Below are 25,225 nucleotides of genomic sequence, written 5' to 3'. Positions count from 1 at the left end.
AAGTTAGGGATATTCAGCTTTTGGGTGAAATTTCACAAGCCTAAAATGCATTCAAACCTGTACAGGTGAACTTAATGTGATCTTCTCTAAGCTTTTAAATGCACATGTCCAACTGTTAAATGTTTCAATAAATTTTGCACAAGTTGCTGTTCTCTAACAAGGACCTTAACGGCAAAAATCACGGCAGGTGTGGGATCCTTGAATTGACCAATAAATGTCCTGGTTCAATTAGAGCTGGTGTTTAAACAGTTGTCCTCATCATGCTGTTCACATTTTGACATCATGAGACCAAGACGACACCTAACAATGGAACAACAGTCCCTTGCCATTGCGATGCTTCAAACAGGACGTTCTCAGACAGAAGTGGCCACTGAGCTTGGAGTGTCACAGAGTGTCATCAGCAGGTTGCAACAGGGATATGGAGAGACTGGAAGAGTCACAGAAAGGCCTAGAAGTGGACGTCCTTTGGCCACATCCCGTGCTGATGACCGCTACATTGTGAACACTGCCCTGAGAAACCGGATGATGAATGCCACTCAACTCCAGGCACGTTTAAGAGAGGTGAGAGGCACCCAAGTGTCACGTCAGACCATTCGAAACCGTTTCCATCAGCGTGGTCTGCGTGCTAGACGACCTGCACGGGTACCTGACCACACCACCAGGCACAGGCCTCATCGTCTTGCATGGGCCAGGGAGCATTTACGCTGGACGAGGAACCAGTGGGCCTCAGTGCTGTTCTCTGATGAAAGTCGATTCACACTGAGCAGAAATGATGGCCGGCAACGATGTTGGAGACGTCAGGGAGAGCGCTATGCATCAGCCACTGTTGTCACCAGGCGAGCTTTTGGTGGTGGCGGTGTTACAGCGTGGGCAGGGGTGTCCACTTGGTACAGAACTGCCCTACACTTTGTGAATGGTACAGTGACAAGCCCATACTACCTGAATAACATCATTAATCCAGTGATTGTGCCCCTACATGAACAGCACAGGCCTAATTTCATCTTCATGGACGACAATGCTCCTGCTCATCGAGGCCGCATCATCAGGGAACGGCTGTTGGAGACTGGTGTACCTCAAATGGAATGGCCTGCACTCTCTCCAGACCTGAATCCCATTGAAAACCTGTGGGATCAGCTGAGCCGTCGTGTAGAGGCTCGAGACCCTGCACCCCAGAACCTCAATGACCTGAGGGCTGCCCTTCAAGAAGAGTGGGATGCCATGCCTCAGCAGGCAATAAGTTGCCTTGTGAACAGCATGAGACGTCGTTGTCAAGCTGTAATTGATGCTCAAGGTCACATGACGAGATATTGAGATGTTCAAATTTTTTGTTGTGGTGTAACTACCATTGTTGTTACCTTTTGTGTTGAATGAATTTTTTGAGATGAGGAAATCAGTAGTGCATCCTTCTACTTAAATGCTTAGGTTTTATTAGATGAATAAGGATGTGATGCAATATGCCTTGTGATGTTTAAGGTTTTCATCCATCTCATTTTAAAAACTCATCCAAATACAAAAAGGTGTTGCATTCTCCCTTTTTTCACCACTGCTGTATAACAGCATTTCATAGCATGCAGTATCCAGACTCAAAAAACATGCACTCAAAACACACGACGAGAACAGCAGTCAACTGAAATCCCTTTTATTGTCAATAAAGCGCATATACTGAAACTGAAGGAAATACAAAAGTTTCTCTTCTCCCTTCTTTACAGTGAAATATAGAATACACGACAGTAATACATACTCGTACTTGAAATGATATATACCTTTGACTGAAACCTTTCCATTAACCATGTTAACACTTTCTTTCCAAAAGGGAAATAAATAAAATGACCTATAATTACTTCATGCAGATAACTGGATGCATTTTTACAAGTGGGACCTGGTACACTTGTACTGGAGTGAACTTCGAAATGCTCTGAGAGGTGAAGTCAGTGATCAACGGACAAGTTTTTTTCAAGTGGCATGTTGCACGGCTGCGGCCACGATGCTTGTTTACACAAGAACCATTCCATGCTGGCAAACGACACATTTACCTCATACTGCTTGTACTTAGATACACCTTCCTGTGGTCCGACAAAACAAATAAATAACAGACAAAAGAGGGAAAAACAAAACACCTTGGCAAAGGTAATATCATCTCAGTGTAGATTCACAAATCCACATTCATCACTTTGAGTTGCAACATGTAATACATCCCTCATGTCCCCTGATTATCATAACTGGAATGTTCCGAACAGGTTGGAGACAGAAAGGCGAATGAAGCTGCGAACAGAAATGCATCATAACCCGCGCAGGTGTGAAGTAGAAACAGAGGAATGCCATGGAGTTTCTATTTTCAATCTTGACAACACAGAGGAGATCAGACACATCCTCGCGCTATAAGCAAGCAGGAACTTTTTCACAACAGCTCACATTTGCAATCTGCTTCAAAGCGCACTTGAGACGAATAAAATGGCAGCTTTACCCACTAAACATACGACGTAGCGCGACTACCACATTAAGAACTGAAAGTGCAACAACTGCAGAAACAGCAGTGACATTTGGGTGATTCCCATCTTCTGTCCTCAAATGTTTACGCTCACGAAAAAAAGGCAGCTTGAGAAATCTCACGCTAATTTGCTTAAACGACTGGAAAAGGACCAGCTCTACAACGCTAACTTCCAGCTTTAAAATGCATGTTACAATTCTGCATGCAGTTATGTATCCAAGCCAACTACGACAACGAGAATGACACACTGATTCACTGGCCCTGAAATGCTCCCTTGTTTCACCGAACAGAGGTTAAGTCTTAAAAGATGCATTAAAATATTTATTTAAAAAACAAAACAAACTCAATAGCAAGAGAGCAGGCATTCAGAGTGAGAGGCTTGGAGTGCATCTTGGTGGACATTCAGTCTACTTTCTTGCTGCGCAATCGGAGTGTGTCCAGCAGGTATCTGCAAACTGTGCCGGTGTGTTGTGAGAGGAGTGTGAGGACCTTTCCGTGGATGAGGGTCAGCAGGGTCTGGTGACCGGTGGCCCACACCCGGTACCAAGACCCGTAAAAAGGATCAGACACAGCTGGACAAAGCATGTTGTTCAGGTTGACCTCAGTCGCCTAGAGGAGAACGGAGATAAGTTCAGAGAGGCGTGAGACCTAATTTGATATTAATGGGGCCATCTGAAAAGTATTATCCACTTGGATGAAGTTTGAGGGAGCGCCACGGTTGACTTCACTGTGCTTATCTTTATGAATCATTCATTTCCGCTGGATTTCTGCTCCAAAAAACTCTTCATAAAGGGAATGAATGAGTTCACCTCCAAGTCCTCTATAAGTTATTATTTGACGGCAGAAACTCATTTAACCGCTGAATGATTCACATCTGGTTTTTGCTGCAGATTTTCTTTTATTCTTTAAAACCTAATTTTTATTGTTTAATTGACTTTGAAGCTTAAGAGGGTGAAATAAAAGACCTTTTATTAAATCCTTGGAATCTTTTAAGAGATAAATGTAAATATTAAGATGCTTATGTTGTCCGGTAGTAGATGCATCTCTGCAGCTCAAGCATCTACGCTTAGTTCTGTGTTCAGTAAGTAAATAAAATTCTGAATGAGGCTTACGTTAAACGAATGAAACGGAAATGCAGCAGAGAAAACTCCAGATTTTTTTTTTTTCCCCCTCAGCAGTGAGATAATCAGTTAACACCAATTGGGTGTCATACATAAGCTGCTGATCATACCGCCTCCACCCTGTTTAAAATGATGATGTAGTTTCCTTTGGATCATGAGCTATTTCTTTTACCCTCCCAAATTCTTCTCCTTCCTTCGCTCTCGATACAAATTCATCTCGGTTTCAACTGAACAGATGTTTTCAAACTGAAAATATAGTTGTTGACTAACCATTGTTTTTATAATTAAAGTTTTATTTTTTTGACATTTCAAAAATAAAGGTGATAAATCAACCATTTCACGAACATCAGCAAAGATGTTGGCGTTAAGGGTGATAACGGTGGCTACGTTTGTAATACAATCATAAATGTTTGAGATTAAAAGCTGGAAATAAATCCAGCGAATCACTTTTGCATCCTGAAATACCAGAAACGCCCAGCAGAGGGCTCCATCTTACCAGGCCAAGGACCTGCAAGAAGAGGAAATGGTAGAGGAACAGGATGCCTGTGGAGAGCAGTGCCCACCACATATCCCCCAGAGGCTCAGGCTTGTACACACCTGCAGAAAGACACACTTGTAAAAACATATCAAGCTGAAGAGAGATTACATGAGTGAAATATATCAAAAATACAAACCCTGGCCACTTGTTTAATATGCAAACCAAATGCTTTTTTTAAGGACACTTCCCTGCTGGTGTGTGTGTGTGTGAGCGAGACGAGTATTTCAAGCCACAAACTATTAGCTGTATTCGTCAAACCAGCTTTTCCTGTTGGTTACCTGATGGTATTTGCAAGAGTAATTTCAGGAGAAGGCATCAAACTGGCTCTCACTGCATTGATCTGACTGGTGAAATGAATATTTCCTCCTGTCTGCTTCTGGTGTCATGTCCCTAATGAACATTGAGGCCCTTCTGGCTTCAATTTTGATCAATGCCTGCAACACCTCAAACTGTCAAACTGACCAATTCTTCAGATCTATCAGCGCTTCAGTGTTTTTATGCATTTCTAATTTATTCCCTCCATTTTTCCTGCGATACATTCCTTCTTTTTTTTTGGGGGGGGGGGGGGGGGGGGGGGGGGGGGGTCATTGTGAGAGCAAACTTAAGCATTGCCTTCCACTGAACACATATAGAAGCAAACAGGACAAAGCTGCAACTGGAGAGCTGAAGGTGCTGCTGCTCATACCTGCAAGTTAAGTAAGATGTAAATTTTTCACTCGAGAAGCCTTATAGTCTTTGCATTGCACCTCCTGAGTTGTGTTATATGAACAGCATACTGTAACTAGGACAACAGGAAAAGCAGGATCCATTGTTTTGATAGAAGAGCAACATACAAAAAAATAAATCAATTAAAAAAAAAAGGCCCTCATCTCAGTTTTTTATTTGCTTTTAGGAAGCTTGTTTGCATGAGGTTAAGAGTGTTTATTCTGCTTCTGTTTTGAGTAAAAGGAACAATGACATGATACACCTCGAGAAAAAGCAGATCTCTGCAGCATCACAGACAAAATGGAATTCATCCATGAATAAATGTTGCCACAATTTTATGAGTTTGCTTGTTTGGATTATGAAAGACGTCATTCAGTATGTCGACATGACACTTAAAAAAACAAAAAACAAAAACAACAGACCCAACCATCATACATAGACCAGGCTTTTAACATCCACAGAAAATGGGTTCGCTTTCAAAACTGGTGTAATACGCTACGATAACGCAGCTGGGGGTAGAATCACTCCTACATGTGCAGGCTCAGCATTACTCAACTAGATTTAGGTGTTCTGCACATGAAACCCTGTTTGTGAGCCAACATTTCTTTTATCTGAGAACAACAGAGGGTACCAGTACATGGAATGATGAACCAGTAACACCCAAAAACCACAAAAGAAAATGTGATTTTTCTTTAAACAGACCAAAATAATAAAATATATATAAAACGTCCTGCCAGGTAAATTTTTGGCATAATTGATTAAATGGGTCATTTGGAAGAAACTGATCAGCTGAAAGGGGCTGTATAGCCACCTAACATCATGGTGTGCGGCATCATTTGTTGACAAACCTGCTTCTCCTTGTACACAAATACCAGGACAAGGACAGTGGTCCAATCAAAAAGCCAGGTTAAAATAACCATAACTTAAATTGACTTAACACTCACCTCCTTTCCTGAAAAGGTAAAGAGGCACCAAGTAGAGCATGGAGTGCTGGATGTAGTAGATCTCTTTCTCAAATGGTAGCTGGGGAATAAACAAGATAGATGGCTTATTATTTTCAGCATCACATAACAGGAAAGACCAGGTTTTCCAAGTGTTCCTCACTGCAAAACACCTGATTCAAATCAATGTGCATTTGGCAGTCATGTGTCTGAGTGTGAGTCAGGTGTGTTCTAGCAGGAACATGTGAAAAACATGCAGGACACCGGCCCTCGAGGACCAGGATTAAGGATCCATGGGTAAGACAAAGTGGCAAAGGGCCAAAGCAGACATCAGATAGACGCCTGCAAAGAATATGCATAGAAAACAAACACTGACTGTTCAGCTGGTAATTAATGTTAACAGTATAATTAATTCGTCAAATACATTATTTGTTCACAAGTAGTTAAGAAGTTCATATTTATGCAATAGAAATGTGTAAAACAGTCTTTGTAAATGTGTACCTGTGTGTCAACTCACTTGATGTAAAACTACAAGTTTGTTTATCCAAGACTTATGAGGATCTGCTATTTATCAGCTGCTCAGTGTGTGTTGATAGATAGATGCATTGCATGCAGCCTATAACATGGTGACAACGTTGTTATTAAAGAAACTAGCAGTAATATCACTTTCAACTAGGAAAAAAAATTGCAAACAATGTCAATGCAAATGTACTACCTTATTAGATATGAACATCTGATGGTGAACTACAGATAAGACTGCATACGTTTACAAATGAAAGAATTGTTCTGAGTTCACTGAACTTCTTCTCGAGGTGTTAAAACTTCCCATTTACTTACGAGCTAAGCCTGTCAAAATGGCATTCCTAAACAGAATTAAAAGTTCCTACATTATGTTGAGGGTCTGATCTGTTCAGGTATTTAATGTTATCTGATTAAATTCCCCTTATTTCTTTCCTGAAGCAGCTGTTTGAGTGCAAAATGGGGAACAGCTTTCTTCATTGGTTAAACAAGTGGAGTTTCAGGGTTGTCATCTTGCTGTATGACCCACTTTGTTTAGATTCTTAGGCACCAGACTTGCCTTAAATAAGCAGCATAAAAATCACAACCCATTAAATAACTTAAAACTGGAATGCATGTTGTAATTTTTCCAATTGTGACTCTTAATTTTAACTATCATTTCTGTTTGGTGCTACAAAGTCTACAAATAATTCATCAAGCAGTCTAGTGACTGGCTCTTCATCCAATTTTAGGACTGATCGAATTATAAATTCAATAGAACTTGTTTTATTATTCTAGTAACGCGGAGATGGATGTGAAAAATGATTCCCACCCCTTTCTTTGCTTCACTGAACATCATAGTCTTGAAAACAATAAACACACGTTGTAAAAACAGTGTTTTTGAGCACATGAATGCAAAATGACATTTCTCTCCTGAGTGACATAAACCTCTTATGAATAAACGAATGAAGGAAGACATCCATGCCTCATCAAGCTCTGAGACTGAACAAAGGCTTGCACCTGCTGATGCTACCACACCCTCACTGGTTACTTACCAGTCTGGTGTTGACGACAGGGAACATCAAAGCCAGTAGCGCTCCATTCAACATGTGGACCTGCAACCTGAAAATAAGCGGGGCGGGGGGGGGGGGATGAAGCCATTATCAATGACATTAGATGGAGAAAATGTCTCTCTTCATCATCTCTCATATAAGATTTTTGTACCCGTTATTCCCACATTTCATACATCATCTCACAGCTGACAGACTGTCTGAGATCAATTAGTGCTGATATAAGCAGAGAGGAACAGGTGGAGGACAGTTTAAACCAATCAAAGTCCCTCCTGATGCTGTTAGCAACAGCTGCCTCTTAGTCTTTGGCAGGATTGGACTCTTGTGGGAGTGCTAATTGTCTCTCGCACTACAGGTGTGTGCAGGAGGCCAGGCATTTCTCTGAGCCTTTTAGAAAATGTGCAAAAGTCGCAGTTTCACAATTATCTGAACTTGGATATCTTACGAGCTTTGGCAAGCACACCTTGTTCTCCAGGTGTACCACTCCGTGCCCACACTCTGTCTGCTCCTCGCAGAGCGAGTGCAAAGTCAGCCCAGTTAACTTTGACGCAACCCAACACAAGAATAAGAATCCCTCTTTTAACCACAACCAAATCTAATACCTCGTACATGGTCTCAAGGCCCAGCAGCTTATGTGTCAAAGTGTGGACCGTCACAATTTGACACATAAACTGCTCTTTTTGTCAAATGAGCCAAAATAACTGCTGTGACAGCTAAGGTCATTGGGAAAGCAGCGGTGCGGTGGAAATGTAGCTTCAAATTAGCCCAGCTGTCACTCTGGTGGGCCTCCGGACTTCCTCTTTTTTTTTTTTTTTTTCCCCCCTTTTTTTCGGTTAAGAAACTTTATGCTTTAAATTCCACTTCACCACATTTGTGGATCTTTGTGCAACGTTTTTCAATCAATACATAGAAAAAAAAAAAAAAAAGAAAAAGAAAAATGAGAAAGGAACAATTAGCAATTCTTAGAAAATGAAAATCTTGACCTCAGATGTAATTAAAACTTAAATCGTGACTTACATTTCGAACGCTGCCGTCCTTTAGAATGGTCATGTGTTTGTGTGTAAGATTTAAGACAGTTTATTATCATTAAATTGGAAGTATTACAAAATATTTACTTGTTCATGTTCATGCATACTACTTTGAGTTAGTTACTGTGAACAGTGTTATCTGTTTTTTAAACTTTAATTGATGAAATGAAAATGACTCTATACCTTATAAAGTGCTAATTGTGTCAGAGCTTTACCCAGCTTTGACAGAAAAAGAAAGCAGCAGCCTAAGATTTCAAATATTTCCTGGAAGGACACAGGTTTGGAGTTTAATTCACACATGGTAAGATAATAATAATAAAAAAAAAAATCAATCACCTTCGACATCTAAAAAGTCCTTTTTCGCAGACTTACATTGATTATCAGAAGTGTAACAATGTTCTGAGATGTCAAACAAATGAGATTAAATGAACGTATGCTCAGAGTAAGCCACCTTCTTTGGGGATATAAAAGTCCATAACTTGAATGGATAAGTCATGTTTTTGACAATATCAGCAATTAGGCTGCATCACTGTCTTTTTCCCAGTTTTACTGGTATGTTTCACCAGTCCATGTTATGATCACATACTGTAATCATATAGCTAGCTCTAACTCCACCTTGTTTTGGAAAAAAATATGCCTTCAATGCCTCTCTTTGGCATACTCTGAGGCAGGGATCCTGATGCTCCAGGGCCCGTGACCTGCAGGTTTTCAAAGTGTCCCCGCTGCAACACACGAGTCAAATCAATGCATATTTAGCTGACATGTGCAAAGTTTGTCTGAGTCTGAGTCAGGTGTGTTCCAGCAGGACCAGCCAGAAAGCCTGTAGGACACTGTCCCTCGAGGAACAGGATTGAGGATCCCTGCTGTAAGGCTTTGTTCATACCGCAGGCAAAAGAGGGCCAATAGAAACCTAAATTTGAATTTTATTTTATCTTTTTTAACACTCTGAAAAGAGCAAATATGATTTACAGAAAATGAGGAAAGGGGAGACAACAAAAAACAAAAACAAAAAACAAACAAAAAAAAACATAAAAACAAAAAAAGCTAAATTAAATTTTAAAAACAAAAAGAAATTTAAATTGAGCATTGAGACCTGTTGTGTCAATGTAAGTTGAGAGCTGCTGTTTTCTTTTAATGCAATGATTGCTGCTTTCCCCCTTAACCATCTGAATTTACTGTCAAGAGTCAAAGATTCTTAAATAAAAAAAATATTATTTCATACATCCAGAAATGCCTACAAATACCTACTATTCTGAAAAAATGATTCGTCTTAATGTTTTACCAAGTCTGCATACACATTCTGTGTAGCAGCCCAAACAACTAATACTGCATGTGGAGTTTTCCACAAGTATGTGCAGAAGTTCTACAAATACTCTTGCTGACAATTAAAGCCCCTGGACATGACATGGGAGCTCCAACTTGCTCGTATGAGGTGCCAATCAAAAGCTAAAGCCCCACAACTAATCCCCATAACAGTGTTTATATGCATGATGGGCTGCATGAAATGCTCTGCAGGCCCACCTCGACCAGAGCAGGGTTTATGTAAAAGAAACAGAAATGAAAGACGGTATTATCATTATTATTTGTTTTAAAGCCGAGATATTCTTCAGACTGTGTTTTATTTGTATTTTAGGTGAGACACAGTAACACCGACTTGCTGTATCTCCTCACCACTCCTTGCAGTTGTTCTCAGAGTGGCTCCCTTGGGCCATGGAGTGATCCTGTCAGTGTTCATTTCTGAGTAAGTCCCATGTTGTTTTCCCACTAGCAAAATGGCCCCATGAATAATTAACTTCCCTGACCAGAGGAGCTGGAGAGAAGAGCAGATTGAACACTAAAACTACATAATTATAATAAATCTACGCAAAAACTCCATTTATTCTGCAGAGGTCTATTACTAACTACAATTAATGTCCACAACAATTGCTGCAATATGGAATTAAAAATCAATTTAAATCCATCTGCCAAGTCACTTCGCAGACCATTCAGTGTTTGCAACGACAAAAAGCTCCTTTGGCATCTTAATAATACAAGAAACTCTGCTGTAGCCATTTTACAGTTGCCCCTAAAAACCTTGGCACAACTTTAGATCATAGCTGCCAGCATTGTTCAGTTTAACAGAATTTAGATCCAGACATCAACCAGAGCTATAGACACTCACCTGAACACAACCATTGCCGTCTTACATGGTGGGCAGGCCAGCAGGAAGATCTGTTGAAGAAACCAGAGAGATCATCATTAAACTGAACTCATGCAGTCACAGTCACTGTTTCACAACAAGTTAAAGGGAAATCTATATTTTGATAAGTTTTATACATGTATATATAGGGATGCACCAATACCGGTATCAGTATTGGTATCGGCTAAATACCAAGCGTGTGTACTCGTACTTGGTATTAATAAAAGTGTACCAATACCACAACCGATACCACACTAGTCAAGCCTGCGCAGATGTGTTTGATGACATGCTTCAGACATGTTTTAAAATAAAATAAATGCCTTGCATGTTAAAATGTGACATTTTTTGTTACACTAAAAGTGAGATCTTTACCAATATTTCAAAACCAACATTTATAGTTGTATTTAGAAAAAATGTGCCAAATCAAAATAAAACTTGTTGAACATGTTAGATCTGTAATGTTATTATATTTTTATTGGTGAGGTATGGAAAGGATGGGTAATTTATTACAACTTAATGAAATCTTACACAGTTATAACAGCAATAATAATCACTGTCACAATAATATTCACATAAACAGATTTGGTATCGGCAAATATCGGTATCTGCTGATATTCGATCAGAACTCCCAAAAAGCGAATTGGTGGATCTCTACATACATATTCATATCAATGAAATGTTAAGGTTAAACTTCAGTTGAGAGCAGTTTTAAGATGCTCCTGTGCCAAATGACAGGTGATCATAACAAGCTTAGATCCCAGCCTGATTATAGCTGAAGGTTAATTTAAGCTGTTGTCAGTTTCTGCCAGATTCGGTCAAAAGTCAGTTCAGACTTCTTCAAAGTATTTTCATGCAAGAACTAACTGTGTCAATGTAACTATGTCAATGTAACTATGTACTATGCCAACAGGGATTGGCTGGGAGGTGTGGGTGGTTTTACATGGATTAAAACACACACACAAAAAAAGAATGAATTGAAAACAACCTCTAAAAACTCTTGCAAGCTGTTGAATCGGTTTGCCTTGCTGCAGCACAGTAAAGAACTTCCACAACAACCACAGTGCAACGTCTTCTTTTGACTATTTCCAGCATAATGTGCCATATCACAATATTCAAATCATGTCAAACTGGAACATGACAATAAGTTCACTATACTCCAATGGCGGCAGTGTGTCGTCAATCTTGATCTAAAGTATCTCCAACATCTTGCTGAATCAGCTCTGAAGGCTAAGTTTGTCCAACCTGGTATTAGCACGGTGGGTCTAATTAAGTAACCGATGTTTGCATGTTACTGTGTGGTTTTCATTATGTAACTGGGCTGGGTGGAAACTAAATAAAACATGGATGGTTTTGAAACAACATTTGACTGACAAAATGTTGGTTTGCCACAAAGCTGGAGAGTTAGAAGACAACATTTGACCTGAGCTTTGTTACAAAACAGCCTATTGGTGATTGTGTGGAATAAATTTTACAACTAATCTGGTCTTTTGCAAACTTTTCCTCATTCAAGACAGAGAAAAAAGGAAAATCAAAGCAACTTTTTTTTTTTAATCTTAAAAGTAATATTTGCTTCCCAAAGCATGCAGGTGGGGTTAGCCTGTGTAAGATTCCTGTGATGGATTACAGCTACCAGTATATCTGACTCAACAGATTTACACCATTGGGATAAGCCTGCAAACTGGACACTTGTTTCAAGCTGCAATTCCACCCCTCCTTCTCCTTCTTGCATCTTACTGGTTTTAAAATCCCCCCACTATAAAGCAAACTATGTAGTAACTTAAGTGCTGGCAACGGCAGATTTTGATCAAGACTGGATTCTTGTCGTAAGACAGTCCTTTTCATTCAGTTGATGTTGGTTAAGATCTACAAACAAAAGGTTTGCAACATTTCCTGTTACTCCTGTTACACAAGGATGTTCTGAAATGTTTGTTTCCTAGTGCCGCTGGAAAATGCTTCCTCTGACACCAGGTTGTTTGAAAGCAACTTTGTCTGCATGCTGGGGTCAGCACTGCGACAAATATAAGAAAAGTCAAAGTATTCTTCACTCATTTTTTATTAAATATTCTATGTGGCATTTTGCACGATATAACCAACACAACAGTATTTGGCCCCGCAATGAAACGAAAACATACTTCTGTGGGTACTGTTAGTGGCATTTGAAGGGTTTTATATGTCAAGCCAACAAGTGGTTGTTTTTGTTTTACCTTATTGAATAATTTATATATTCCTGCTCCATTCTTCCCTGCAAAGTTATGTCGTGCAGGGAGAGATTGAATGTTACAGTCAGTGGATGGAGGTCATTTCTACAGTGTTTAAGAGCTATTTTCCCCCATGGTGGCAGTGATGTGAGAAGTCACAGCAAGGGTTCCTGCTGTCACTGGTTTGATGAATGAAAGCAACAATGATTGATCGCCTACTGTACAACAATAGGTGCTCCTTGCTTATCCCACACTAAGGGGTGGATATTAAAGTTGAATCCAGTGACATGCAGAAACTGGCCAATCAGAGTGCACAAGACTTCCATTTGGAGAGTACCTTCTTTGTATTGGTCTACAACATAATCAAATAATTTCCTGTGATTTTGATCAGTTTTTTCACTTTAACTATACATCCCTACACTTTCAGCTTCAACTGTATGTATATGATGATTTCCCTGGCAGGATAGGATGACATACATCTAACCAATAACACAACAGCCTTGAACATGGACCCTGAAGTCTATAATGCTTATAAAGCATTATATAACAATTTAACGATGAAGACATAGACACACACAATTAGTTGATTGGTAGATACAGTACAGTGTTGAGCACATTCAATTTTACTGAATGTAACAGTGCACTGCAACAAGTGACTGACAAAATGATCCCTTTCTACTGCAGTTTAAGTTAGTAAACAGTCAGAAAACTAAAATCTCCCTTCAAATATTTGGTTTAACAGGCTACCTACATGATCCAATGGGCTAGGAGGGTTGTATATAATTCTGAATCCAAGAGAAGATAAAGTTGTACTATCAGTATTAAAGCTAGCTTATGCACTGGATGTAAAGTGTGTACCCCAGAACAAGACACACAGGAGTTTTCCTGCTTGTTAAGCTACTGATGAGGCTTAGAAGAGGTTTAAGTAGTGTGTCTGTTGTTGGTTTATTCTAAATGACTTTGCTGCTCCTGCTAACAGAGGCTAACTGTCTAAATTTGGTAACAGCTATTAAGCTTGTTACCTTTTGAGAGGCTGAAAGTAACGAGTGGCAACGCATTGACGTCATAAAAAATGACTTGATTAAATAAAATATTATTAATAAAACTAAGAATCAACCAGGAAATGCTGGAATGAAATTAGACAGTGAATGCTTCAATATATTTTCTTTGCAGGTTTATGTACACAAACAGACCTTGCATAAGTAAGCAGATGTGTCCGTGTTAATGACAGCACATTGCTGCACTTTTACTGCACAGAGGAAATTTGAGAAACTGGTTTGATTCAAATGACTGAATGAGTCACATTGGGGAACTCTGATGGGTGCTTCTCTGTTTCTACAGTTCAAAAATTCAATCCTCTCTGTTTTTGTTGACACTTTTCAACTTCAGCATCCTGTATTCTTTTATATGACAGGGTTAGGATAAACTGACTCATGCTAAAACTAAAGCAATAAAAAAAAGGAGTCAATTCAAGTTAATCTCATTTAAAAGGCCTCCTTAGTCTGGAGCTGGGATTAGTTCCTGTGTGGGATGCCAGCCCTTGAAATCACATTTAGTGAGATTGACCAAAGTGAAATCCACTACTGAGTTTAGAGCAGACCTTTTCACATACCGATATGCACATATCACTATCTACCTGAAAACTATTTATGCAGAGAAGTGCTTAACACAAGCATAAGAGGCTGACACACTTTCAATATATTCATCACTTAAAAACTTGCTCTACATTTTATGGGAGTCAAAGAAGTCAATTACACTTTCCTCTTTAAAAGGTAGAAAAAAAAGTAATTCATGAATATTAAAGCTTTGCTACTTAAGTGGCAGATTTACTCACTAAAGCGCCCCCCTACCGACGGTAAAGCTGCAACATGTAACTTTCCAACCTTAAAACTTTAATTTGTTTGTTGGCACATTTGACATTGATTACGTACATTTCTGGAGCCATCGCCTCCTGGCAACACTCTGAGGCTGAAAAAGCGCACTTCAAGACTTTTGCTTGGAAAGTTAAGTTTTACTTAACGCACGAAGTCGCATGCTAGCATATCAACACACCGATCGCGTTGAATGAGTGGCTGATTCAGCAAAGAAACAAGAGGGAGAAAGAAAAAGTAAGGAAAAAAGAGACAAAGCAAATGTACAAGATGTATGTGACTGTGCCATCAACACATCAAATGGAGTTTTAAAGTTATGTAATGCCTTTTTAATTTCTTCCAGTATCATAATATTGTTGTTTTTGTGCATTGTTAAGGATTTGCTAGATTAGTTTTATCATAATATTAAATTTATATGTGAATTAATCATAAAAATAATCTAAATATGAAGTGCCACTGACTTGTAGTGCTTAATTCTGAAGATTGATTTAATTTGATAAAAGGAATATATTGTAACCTGATACACATATAAAAAATAATTTATCCATTTTCTGTAGCACTTTATTTAATTAAGGGTTGTGGGGGGCTGGAGCCTATTCCAGCAATTATCTGGCAAGAGTTGACTAGGTCGCTAACCCATTATCACAGTATGGAAAATCCCACAGAAAAAAATATATTGTGATCAAAATACAGAATTTTCTATGAAAACATTAAAAAAAAAAAAAAAAAAAAAGGTTTTACATCATATCAGTAATAGGGAATCTGTTTCAAGCTATTTGCTGATGTCTGACATATGAAATTATAATGCTGGAAACCAGAAGTCATGATGGAAGAAACTATCTAAAGACTGATGTTATTCTTTTATAAAAATGACATCAGCGCAAACTGTATTATTATAAAATAAGGATGAGGGATACACCAGTATGTTCAAACATCTGTATCTTCAATGTGCTGAAATTCCAGGAATTCCATGACTTTGCCAATCTGGGCATGAATGTCTCCCGTTTCTCAGACAAGCAACTCATCCAACCCTGAAGGCAGAATATTTCAGAAATGTACAACTTGAGTGACATCTGCTAAAGCTACCAGCTATGTCATCAGGTGTGATGGTATGTGTTTACACAAGATTATAACATGTTTTGCATTTTTGTAAGCATTGTGACTATTAGGACTATTTAAAATTTTGCTTTTTTTTTCTTCTCAATTAAAAATAATCCATTATAAAATTTTTGTAATTTTGTTTTTATTTAACTTTTTACTTGTCTTCTTGGGCATAGGGCTGGGCGATATGACCTTTTAGTAATATCCCGATATTTTTATGGCATGTCACGATATACGATATATATCTCGATATTTACCTTAGCCTTTAATTAACGCTTTGGTGCAGACAATCACATCAGTAACATGATTTTGTGTCTATATTAAAACATGATTGTTCATACTGCATTAAGATATGCTGATTTTAAACATTCATGCCAAAAGGATGAAATTGTAACAAAGCAAATTGATCAAAACCATATTTATTGAACAGTTAAAGCAGTGGCAGAAACATATAATTTTAAAACAAAGTAAAGTGCCTTTACATGATGTAATAAATGCAACGTATGAAAATAGGGGCTCTAGGGGGTGACTTTTCAAATGATGAAATAAATTTGTGGTACTACTACCTTTTGTGGACACACTTTTGCGACATACTTTGCATACGACAGTTGTTTGGTCAACATCTTCTCTCCGGAATCCAAACCACCGCCAGATGATGGATCCTGTACTATTTTTCTTCTATTCTTTTCTTTTTTGCCACTGAAACAGGCTATCCTTTTGGAAAATTATTTTGAATACCATTAAAACCACATAAATCAGCTTTGTCCTCCTTTATTAAATGTTACATTATCAAATTTAACCAATGGATTTTTATGTTTTGTGGAATAGCTAGCTGCATGTTCAACCCTCCTCCTTTTTCTGGGCTTGGGACTGCACAGTGACCCAAAAGAGACACTTTGACAGAGATACATTTATGTTTTTTTAATTTGTGTAGTTTTCTTACTTTTAGTTTAGTCTTTTTTTTTTTTTTTTTTTTAAGTTTTAGCTTGCTTTGGGTTGAACTATTATAAGGCTTTGCTTTATGGATACGTTTTTGAGTTGTCGTGTATTTTTTTTTTAAATCGCAGAGTTTAGCGTAGAAATCAGTCTTATAATACAGGCAGAATGTCCTCGTATCGTCTCCAATAAACGGCTTCAGCCAGCTTTTAATTCAGGGTTTGAGTCCCACTGCTTTCTGTACTTTCTAGAGACATGACGAGCTTGATAAATATGCTTGTGTCACACACACAGTGGATGAGGCGAGTAAGTGACAGAGGCTGTGAATGTAATCAAATATGATTAATTATTTTTGCGTGACGTGAAAAACTTTGTAATTTACGTCCCACTCTGTAATCCAGAGCGGGATCAGTGGCGGATTTGGCTGTTCATTGTGACTGTAGGTGAGTCGTGCAGGTGTCCTCTCTGCTCCTCTGACTGGCTGCAGCTGCAGCCGGAGCCGACTGAGTGCTTTAGGACGGGGAGAGACTCTCGTTCTGACAATAACTTTACAATATGCGCTTTAAAGTCAGTCGCCAAAACACCAGGAAAGTCTCCAATAACTCCTGTAAAAGTCGCTAGATTTGTCGCTAGTCGCTTTTCACAAAAAAACTCGCCAGATTTAGCGAGAAAGTCGCCAAGTTGGCAACAGTGGCTACACGCTGCCTCTCATGACGTAGCACGTAGCTCATGTTATGTACGTAACTAGGTGCGCTTGCTTTAACTCTCTGTGCAAAGCGGTGCAGAGTCGAAGAGGAGGGGGAAAACCCTGCCCACAGCTAAAAAAACAACTGCGTGACAACAGGATACTCGAATATGACGAATATAGGCATTTTCTATATCGCACAGAGGACTAGCCACGATATCTAGAGTATATTTGATATATCGCCCAGCCCTACTTGGGCATTATAGGAACAGAATGATGGTCTAGTTACTGTGTTGTCTTTTTCCCCAATTGAAACCAAGAAAAATGAGAAGAAAAAAAAAAAGAAAAAAAAAAAGTTTTATACGTTTTTTTTTTTTTTTTTTTTTAAATTTACAAAAATCAGCAATATCGAAGGATTGTGAGAATCGCAATATAAATCTAATTGGCATCCAAAAAAATCGGAATCGAAACAAAAGCATATTGTCACAGCCCTAATTACTATAAAATGCAGCTACCAGTACGTTTATTTCTGACCTAAAATGTTTTCAGAGAAACATACAAATCAGCTGTTTTCATAATAAGTTTAAATATGCTGCTGTGTTGTTTATGTCACTCCACAGCTCACAAGTGATTGTCATTGTCTAGTCAGGTGCAGATTGGATAGTTTTCCAATTTCACAGTATTATTGCATGTGTCAATCATATATTGTGGCGCTGACGACAGTAAGCAACACAACCTGTTGCAGTCAAACAACTTTCAATCATAAAACACAACGTCCTGACTCAATGAACATTGGCTTGGGATGCTTCAGTTATGGCCAAACATAAATCTATTAGAAGATGATTTACTGTCATGCAATGAACAATCTGACAATTTCTATTCAATTCATGCAGCGATGGAGCCCTTTGCTGAAATGCACAGTATTAGCTCTGTTAAGTAAGCAATAAATGTGTTAAAGCACCAGCAGTCGTCATTTTGACATAGACGATATGAAGTCAGTGTTCCTCATGGCTTCCATTTAGACCATAGACTATATAAAAAGATGGACGTAGCCTCTGTGAATTCACTCATAGGTTTCTGAAGAGCTGAATTGAAGCCCGGTGGGCGGTTCCTACCATTGTCATCTTGGCAGAGGCACGCGTGTCGTCTCGCCCGGAAAATACAAATATGGGCAAAGAGGTAAAGCTGAGAGGGGGGCTGTGAATGTCATGGTGGATGATTGACATTAAGTGAACTCCAAGCTTTCTGTAGCTAAGAACTTACTGAACTAACTGGGAGATAACAGGAGCTAACCAGCTAATGGAGGTAAGCAGGCTAAAGCTAAGTCACGTTGTTAACCGGCTAAATACCGCGGATGTTCTGTGTTCGTCTTACTTGAAGCGGGAGATTGGGTACCTGTCAATCAAAAGGATACAACTTTAAATATGCCAAACTTTGAGATTAAATTTCTTTTAAAAATGCGAGTTAGAAAAAAAATTCACTCCTCCCACAGTTGTCATGAGGGTAAACCTGACCTATTAAACCTAAAATGGATTTTTTAATCAGGCTGTAAACATGTTTATTTCTGCTGTGAAGTTGGTCTTTTTAACATGGGAGTCTATGGGGATTTGCTCTGTTTTGCAGCCAGCCCCTAGTGGATGAAGGGGGAACTGCAGTTTTATGCACTTCTGCATAGGCTTCACTTTTAACCGCTGCAGGTTGCCGCTTGAGTATGACAAACCTTCAATAATGAAGAAGTTATTGCTATTTGTGCACTTCACAACTGGAGCCTACATAAAACGAGAGACACCACCAAGGCAGATGTACAGCAGGAGTCAGTTTTACAGCTGCATGACTTATTGCTACATAATAATTCACATTATCATGTTAAGTGCATGGTGTTTGTGTAATGACATGGTGGCTGTGAACTGCATCAGCTAAAAAATCTTGTTTCTCTACATGTTTAAATTTAATGAGCAGGTGTTGTAAAGTACTACTGAAAGCAGTTTAACCCTGTGTGCAGACTGTATGACAACGGTAGCAAGATGCAGCTTTGAGGAGCAACAATGCTGCAACATGTCGATGCATTAAAAGCACAATTAATGCTAACGACTGTAACATAATCTTATCTGAGACTGCAGTGGGCTGAAAAAAAATAAAGCCACCATCTTTCTTGTTTCCTGTTGGTGATTCCCTTAATTCTCTAAGTTAAAAAAACGTATAGCATCAGAGCAGTTGTTTTATTTTTGTTTTTATCCATTTAAAAACAGTGACAAACCCAGCAATCATTCAGAGACACACTAATCAAACTATAATTAATTACTAACTCAAGAGACTATATTTAGAGAACAGGAAATGACGAAAATATTCACTTTCCAACAACAACCATTGCAAAAAAAGCCACTCATGTAATACAAATGCATTAAAAATTATCATTATCTCACTGAAATTGAGGAATATCGGCTGAAAGTTGTTGAGACAATTAACTTAAAAATTGACAAAAACCAATGGCTGATAAGTTATACTTCCTTTTCACAAGTGGAGTCGTTAAGTGGAAAGGATCTTGCCCTTATCTGAACCACTGAGTCAACAGTTCTGCTGGTTGCAATCTCTACAGCTGATACAGTGAATGAGACCATATCTAACAATGGAGCAAGGACACATGTGTTGCATGTGACTTGTTAACAGGTACTTAAACACACAAATAAGCCTTCATCCTATCTGTATCCACCCCAAAGCCGCTGCCGAAATTCCAGACGCCTCTTCTGCAGAGGGAGAAGTTCTCATTTCCCTCAGTGTGTGGAAATATTTACAGTCATCCTTCCTGCCATCTATCTGTTTCAAATAAGCAGCCCAGCCTTTAAACGCAGCATAGCAAATCCTGGTTCAGTCATAACAGTCTTACTTATGAGTCCTGCCTTATGAAGATAAGGCAGACACAGATAACAGGATGTATGACATCCGTGTTGCAGTTTATAGTTTCTCATCTTCATGGGCAAAATCTGTTTAAAATAAAATGTCTTTGACCTACAATGAAACCTTTTTAAAAGCAGGCAGCATTCAGATCATCTTTGTATGCTGCATCGTGACTGAATATGTACTTCAAAGGAAAAATAACAGAAAGAAACTAGTCTGTTTTTCTTCTTATCATGCTCGTAAACTCTGCCATCAATATGCTGACTTACATGACATCCAAGCTGCACGTTATCTGTTTCTGATTTATTTGTTTATGGAGCTCTACCCATACTGAATGGACCTGCATGGAAACGCATGACAGTAAACTGATCATACATCCGGCTCTCTGCAGCGGCCTCTTTCAGGATGACTGCTCTTGTACTATCTGGTGGAGAACATACCAGACATTCATGCTGCCAGGTTAGAAGGACCCACTTGTCACTCACCAGACGCTGAAGTCACACTGTGAGATTTTATCGCCTTGTACTGAGTGATGTTATCTTGCCTGGGGTGCTGTTTCTGATATGTCTGAGAATGCTACAGCTGAAACTTCTGCATTGTTTTGCCACTCACAAATATTCTGATCAAGCCTACACAGACTTCTTTTTTTTTTTTAGTTTTGTTCAATATTAACTGTTTTGCAGACAGGTTTTTTAAAGGCTTTACTGAACTCAGTGAGTTATAGCAGCACCAGACTCTGCACATCTCCCCAGGCACCATGGGAAACTTAACAGGAAACTACATTTCTCAGCCTATCAAGTGTATAATGAAGGCTGTTATTCTAGACTTGCTGTGTATTGTTCGACAAGCTTAGAGGAGCCTGGAGGGAAATCCTTGCAAACCTTTCAAGATGTTTTGATCCATAATTTTCATTAGATTTGACAGGAGTTAACATGCACTAATCACGCCCATCCATACTCAGGCTCCAACCCTGAGAGCATGGGATCATCAGTGACACCCCCACAAAAATCCTTGCTGTAATCACCATATGAAAGCAGTTAAAAACCCAACACATTGTTTGAAGAAACCCACTCAATGCACTGTTGAGCCAACAAACATCACTCTCAGCAAAGCAGGAACTACACAAATCATGCTGCACTTATTTTTTCTAACAACATACAGTCAAGCTCCAACAAGGCCTCCTGTTCTTGTTACATGTAATAGATTAACACCTGGCGCCAGTCCCCACATGCATCCTCCCGATGAGAACAGCTTCACCTGACCTTGTTAACTAGTTTCAAATGTGAAAGTAAAGTTTAATTTTTAAAGATAAAGAACAGCTGCTGTGTACGAAGTTCACCTAGCTTGTCATATATTACTGACCTTTTGCCACCATCAGTCAATTCTTCATCACAGATACTGCAAATCATCAGGGGGCCTTTATTTATTATACAGTAAGGTAATAAAAATAGTTTGACTCATCCGCTGGAAGCCATTGGTATGTTACGACCTGTGGCATGTCATGTTCCATGAAGGTCAGAGTATTAAGATTTGTAAAAGTAAACACATGCACTTAGCGATACATTTAATCATTCAAGCACACAAAATAAATCAAAAATCTTATAATGTTATATAATCACATGGTTTCAAATTCGATGACACTCAACTCCTGTTGCACATTTCAAGGGCTTCAGACACTAAATCTATCTCCCTTTGTGCCCCTGCATGATGTTCACTCAAGTCTCCATAACTAAACTTGTATTAGTCTGTTTGTTTCCATCTTAGGTTTATGAACACATAATAATGAGTGAGATAACCTGAACAAACATGTGTGCTTGCTATCTGAGAAAAAAACAAAAAACAAAACTCCAAAATAGCTCATTAAATTATGCAAAATCTAAGTTAAATATGTTGAATAAATGACTAGAACTCATCTAGTATTTTTCTTCTACTCAGTACTAAAGTTTTAATTAATGCCTTGCATGGAAAGGAATTTTTTCCAAGTATATAGAGGAAGCGCAGAGTAGTTATGTAACTTGGGCTGTAAAATACCAAACATGGTGTCTCCTCACAATTAAAGACTGGTATGATTATTGCATAACGTGAAACAAACAAAATACGTCTTTGTCACGCAGTGTATTCGAGGCAAAAGTTGATGAGCACTCATGCATCTTCATATTCAACAAATTAGTGGGGTTTTTTTTTTTTGGGTTTTTTTTTTTGCGCTAGAAATCCATCACAGATCATCTTCTACTCTGCAGGGTCATGCTTACCTGAATCATGGTCACAACATGGCAGGGATTCAGCAGGTAGATCACAGTCTTAGTGGCGAACTTGAACCCAACCTCAACTCCAAAAGTCATGCAAAGGGCGACCAGCAACAGGTTCTTCCCCAGACTATCCTCTTTTGCCCTTATGCAGTCTTTCCCTACTACTCGGAGCTCTTTAGAAAGGTTGATTTTCCTCAGTGCAACGCCGATTTCCAGCAGAGAAATGAGGACGATGACCAGACTTTCACTGATGCGCTGCTGGGGCGCCAGAAAGGCAGCGCACTCGGGGCCCCCATTGCCCTCAAACTTCGGGTCCACCCCGCCATAGATCCAGTCCAGCAGGCTGTAAATGTTATATCTGGACATATTCCTCTTCTCGTGTTGGAAAAGATACGAACAAGATGGAATAAAAGACGCCACACCGACTTCTTGGCGAAACATGAACTGCAAGATTTCCCTGTCGTAGCTCGCCTCGTGGTAGGGAAATGGACATGTATTCACCGCCTGGGTGTATTTCAGCTAGCTAAATGGCCAAACTACCTCATCCGCAGCCGGAGGAGGAACTTCAGTTTGCAAAAGCACACAACTGTTGTCAAGACTACCCGTGGCTGTTGTATGAGGGCAGCAACACGCCTTTTTCTTCGTTCACGTCTCTCAAACACTTGCAAACCCAGCAGCCCAACTGGTTTAGTCAATCTGGTGTCGGAGTCATTTTAAGCAAGAAAGCAAGCATGCATGCTGGTTACGAGCTCTAAATCATGTCATGCTTGAAAGCAGCAGATTCCTGGAGGTTGAGTTAGCATGTGGGGAACAGGAGCACCGACACCGGATGGTTCGCTAGCTTAGCTTCCAAGCATTGAGCCGAAAGGTGCTGATGGCAGCGTTGTCACTGTTCCCCACATATGGTCTCGCAGGCTTCTACCACCTCAAAGGGAAACGTGTCTACAACCTATAAAAAAATTATGTACGTTCTGCTATGAGCTGAATAGACTAATCATAATTGTAGACTTGCATACTCACATTTAAAGTGAGTGGTGACGATGCTGATGGTAATTAATCACTTTGTGATTATTGATGTATCTAAATACCACAAGGCTGATTTTTTTTTTAAAGATAATAATAATAGCCTTTGAACTGCATAACTTAAATGTTTGAGCGGAATTATTAAAATGTGCCCAGTTCACTGCAGGGAATTGATTACCAATGTCTGAAAGTCATAGCTCAGGGCAAATTTAGTTTCAGCTTCACGTCCCAATGTGACGCTTGATGATGATGCGTTCGTTGAGTCCGGGAACTTTTTATGTTGCGTTTGAGAAACCCTGCAAGCTAAATTTTTTATTCACAAACAAAAATGGCAAGGAATTAGCCCATCTTTCCTTACCTTTAAGACTGAAACTGACTTTCTGCTCTCTTCTCTTAACCGGATAAAAAATAATAAAAAGAACAACAATCTCTTATATGCCCTCCACACAGTCTTACAAAGATAAACTTATATCCTCCATAATTTCAAATTCTATGTCCCTGTATTTAAAAAAAAAAAAAAAGTATTTGTATGTATCCTTTTTGTTAAATTTAGCTCACAAATTTTTGTGCTCTGTTTTATGTCCCATATGCTGTTACTTTCTTTGTTATTATACTGTTATATCAAGGTTTCTATTGCTTTTGTAACCTCATTTATAATGTCAATTTTGTACTGTTGCTTCAATGGTTCAAAAAAAAAAAAGAAAAGAAAAAAAAAGAAAAGTTGCGTTTGAGAAGTATAGAAAATTACAGTACCAGTCAACACAAAATTATTTCCTTTCTAAACATTTTCTTAGTTTTTCAGCAGATGTCTTTTTCTTAAGGAAATCATTAGACATTTTTAAAAGACAGGTAATCACTGCTAGACACTACATAAAAATACAAAATGTAGGAATTTTTCTATACCTATTATGAGTTTAAAAATATTTAATTTACATTAATCAATATTTGACTTTAATGTTCTTTTTTTTTATTTTTTAAATTAGTCTAAAGCCATACACTTTTTGTAGATGATATTTATTTGAATTGCTGCCAAATGAAACGTGAAAAGCTTTAGGCTTCAATAAACATCCTTGCATTTTCAGACAGACGTTTTAAAATAACAATAAACATAACACACTTGCTAGATATATTCACTTTGCCAACTAAAAGTGAAAGTGAATGGAAATATTCCTTGTAGTAAAACTGAAACACACAAGTTCATCTGTAGCAAGTTATGCAATTGATAGATATCTTGAATTAGTTCTAAGTATCCTTTTTAATTAGATGATTGTATATTATTTTGGTAGAAGCAGTTAAATTAAATGAAGAACAGAAGGAATTATTGATGATTTTGTTTTATCAAAGAAAAAAAGACACCATTGCCCGTACCCATTATCAATGCATGGCAGGGGTTCTGCCCCAAATAAGAATTTCCCATTGTGAAAATATGTAATATCAGTGGGATACCTCTATGCTTTCACATCAAAAGCTCCCATCACCATGACTACCAATAAACTCATATTTCAGCCACACTGAGTCTTTTCAGCAGGATTAAAATAACTAATAGTCATCACATTACTGTACATATCTTCTGATCATGATGGTTGAGGGCCACAGCACAGGAAGAGGATTGTCTCATGTGGATTATAATAGGACACATTTCTTCAATCACTTTATTAAATATGAAAAAACATCAAATTTCACATTGAAGTAAAATACA

At 38.6% G+C, this 25,225-nt stretch overlaps 1 protein-coding gene across 1 annotated transcript; it reads right to left on the bottom strand.

The window, feature by feature from the left end:
• Positions 1 to 1,700: 1,700 nt before the first annotated feature.
• tmem164 (transmembrane protein 164) lies at positions 1,701 to 23,311 on the bottom strand. Its single transcript, XM_079247161.1, has 6 exons — positions 22,507 to 23,311; positions 10,551 to 10,600; positions 7,347 to 7,413; positions 5,797 to 5,875; positions 4,106 to 4,206; positions 1,701 to 3,097 (listed from the first exon to the last, which is right to left on the bottom strand). The coding sequence occupies exons 1-6, from the start codon at positions 22,942 to 22,944 to the stop codon at positions 2,891 to 2,893; spliced, it is 942 nt and encodes a 313-aa protein (XP_079103287.1). The 5' UTR covers positions 22,945 to 23,311; the 3' UTR covers positions 1,701 to 2,890.
• Between the last annotated feature and the right edge of the window lie 1,914 nt (positions 23,312 to 25,225).

The sequence above is a fragment of the Telmatherina bonti genome (genome assembly GCF_933228915.1).
Source record: "Telmatherina bonti genome assembly, chromosome: 10".
Lineage (NCBI taxonomy): Eukaryota > Metazoa > Chordata > Actinopteri > Atheriniformes > Telmatherinidae > Telmatherina > Telmatherina bonti.
The sequence above is the reverse complement of the archived record's forward strand: the minus strand, read 5'-3'. Positions and strand labels throughout refer to the sequence as shown.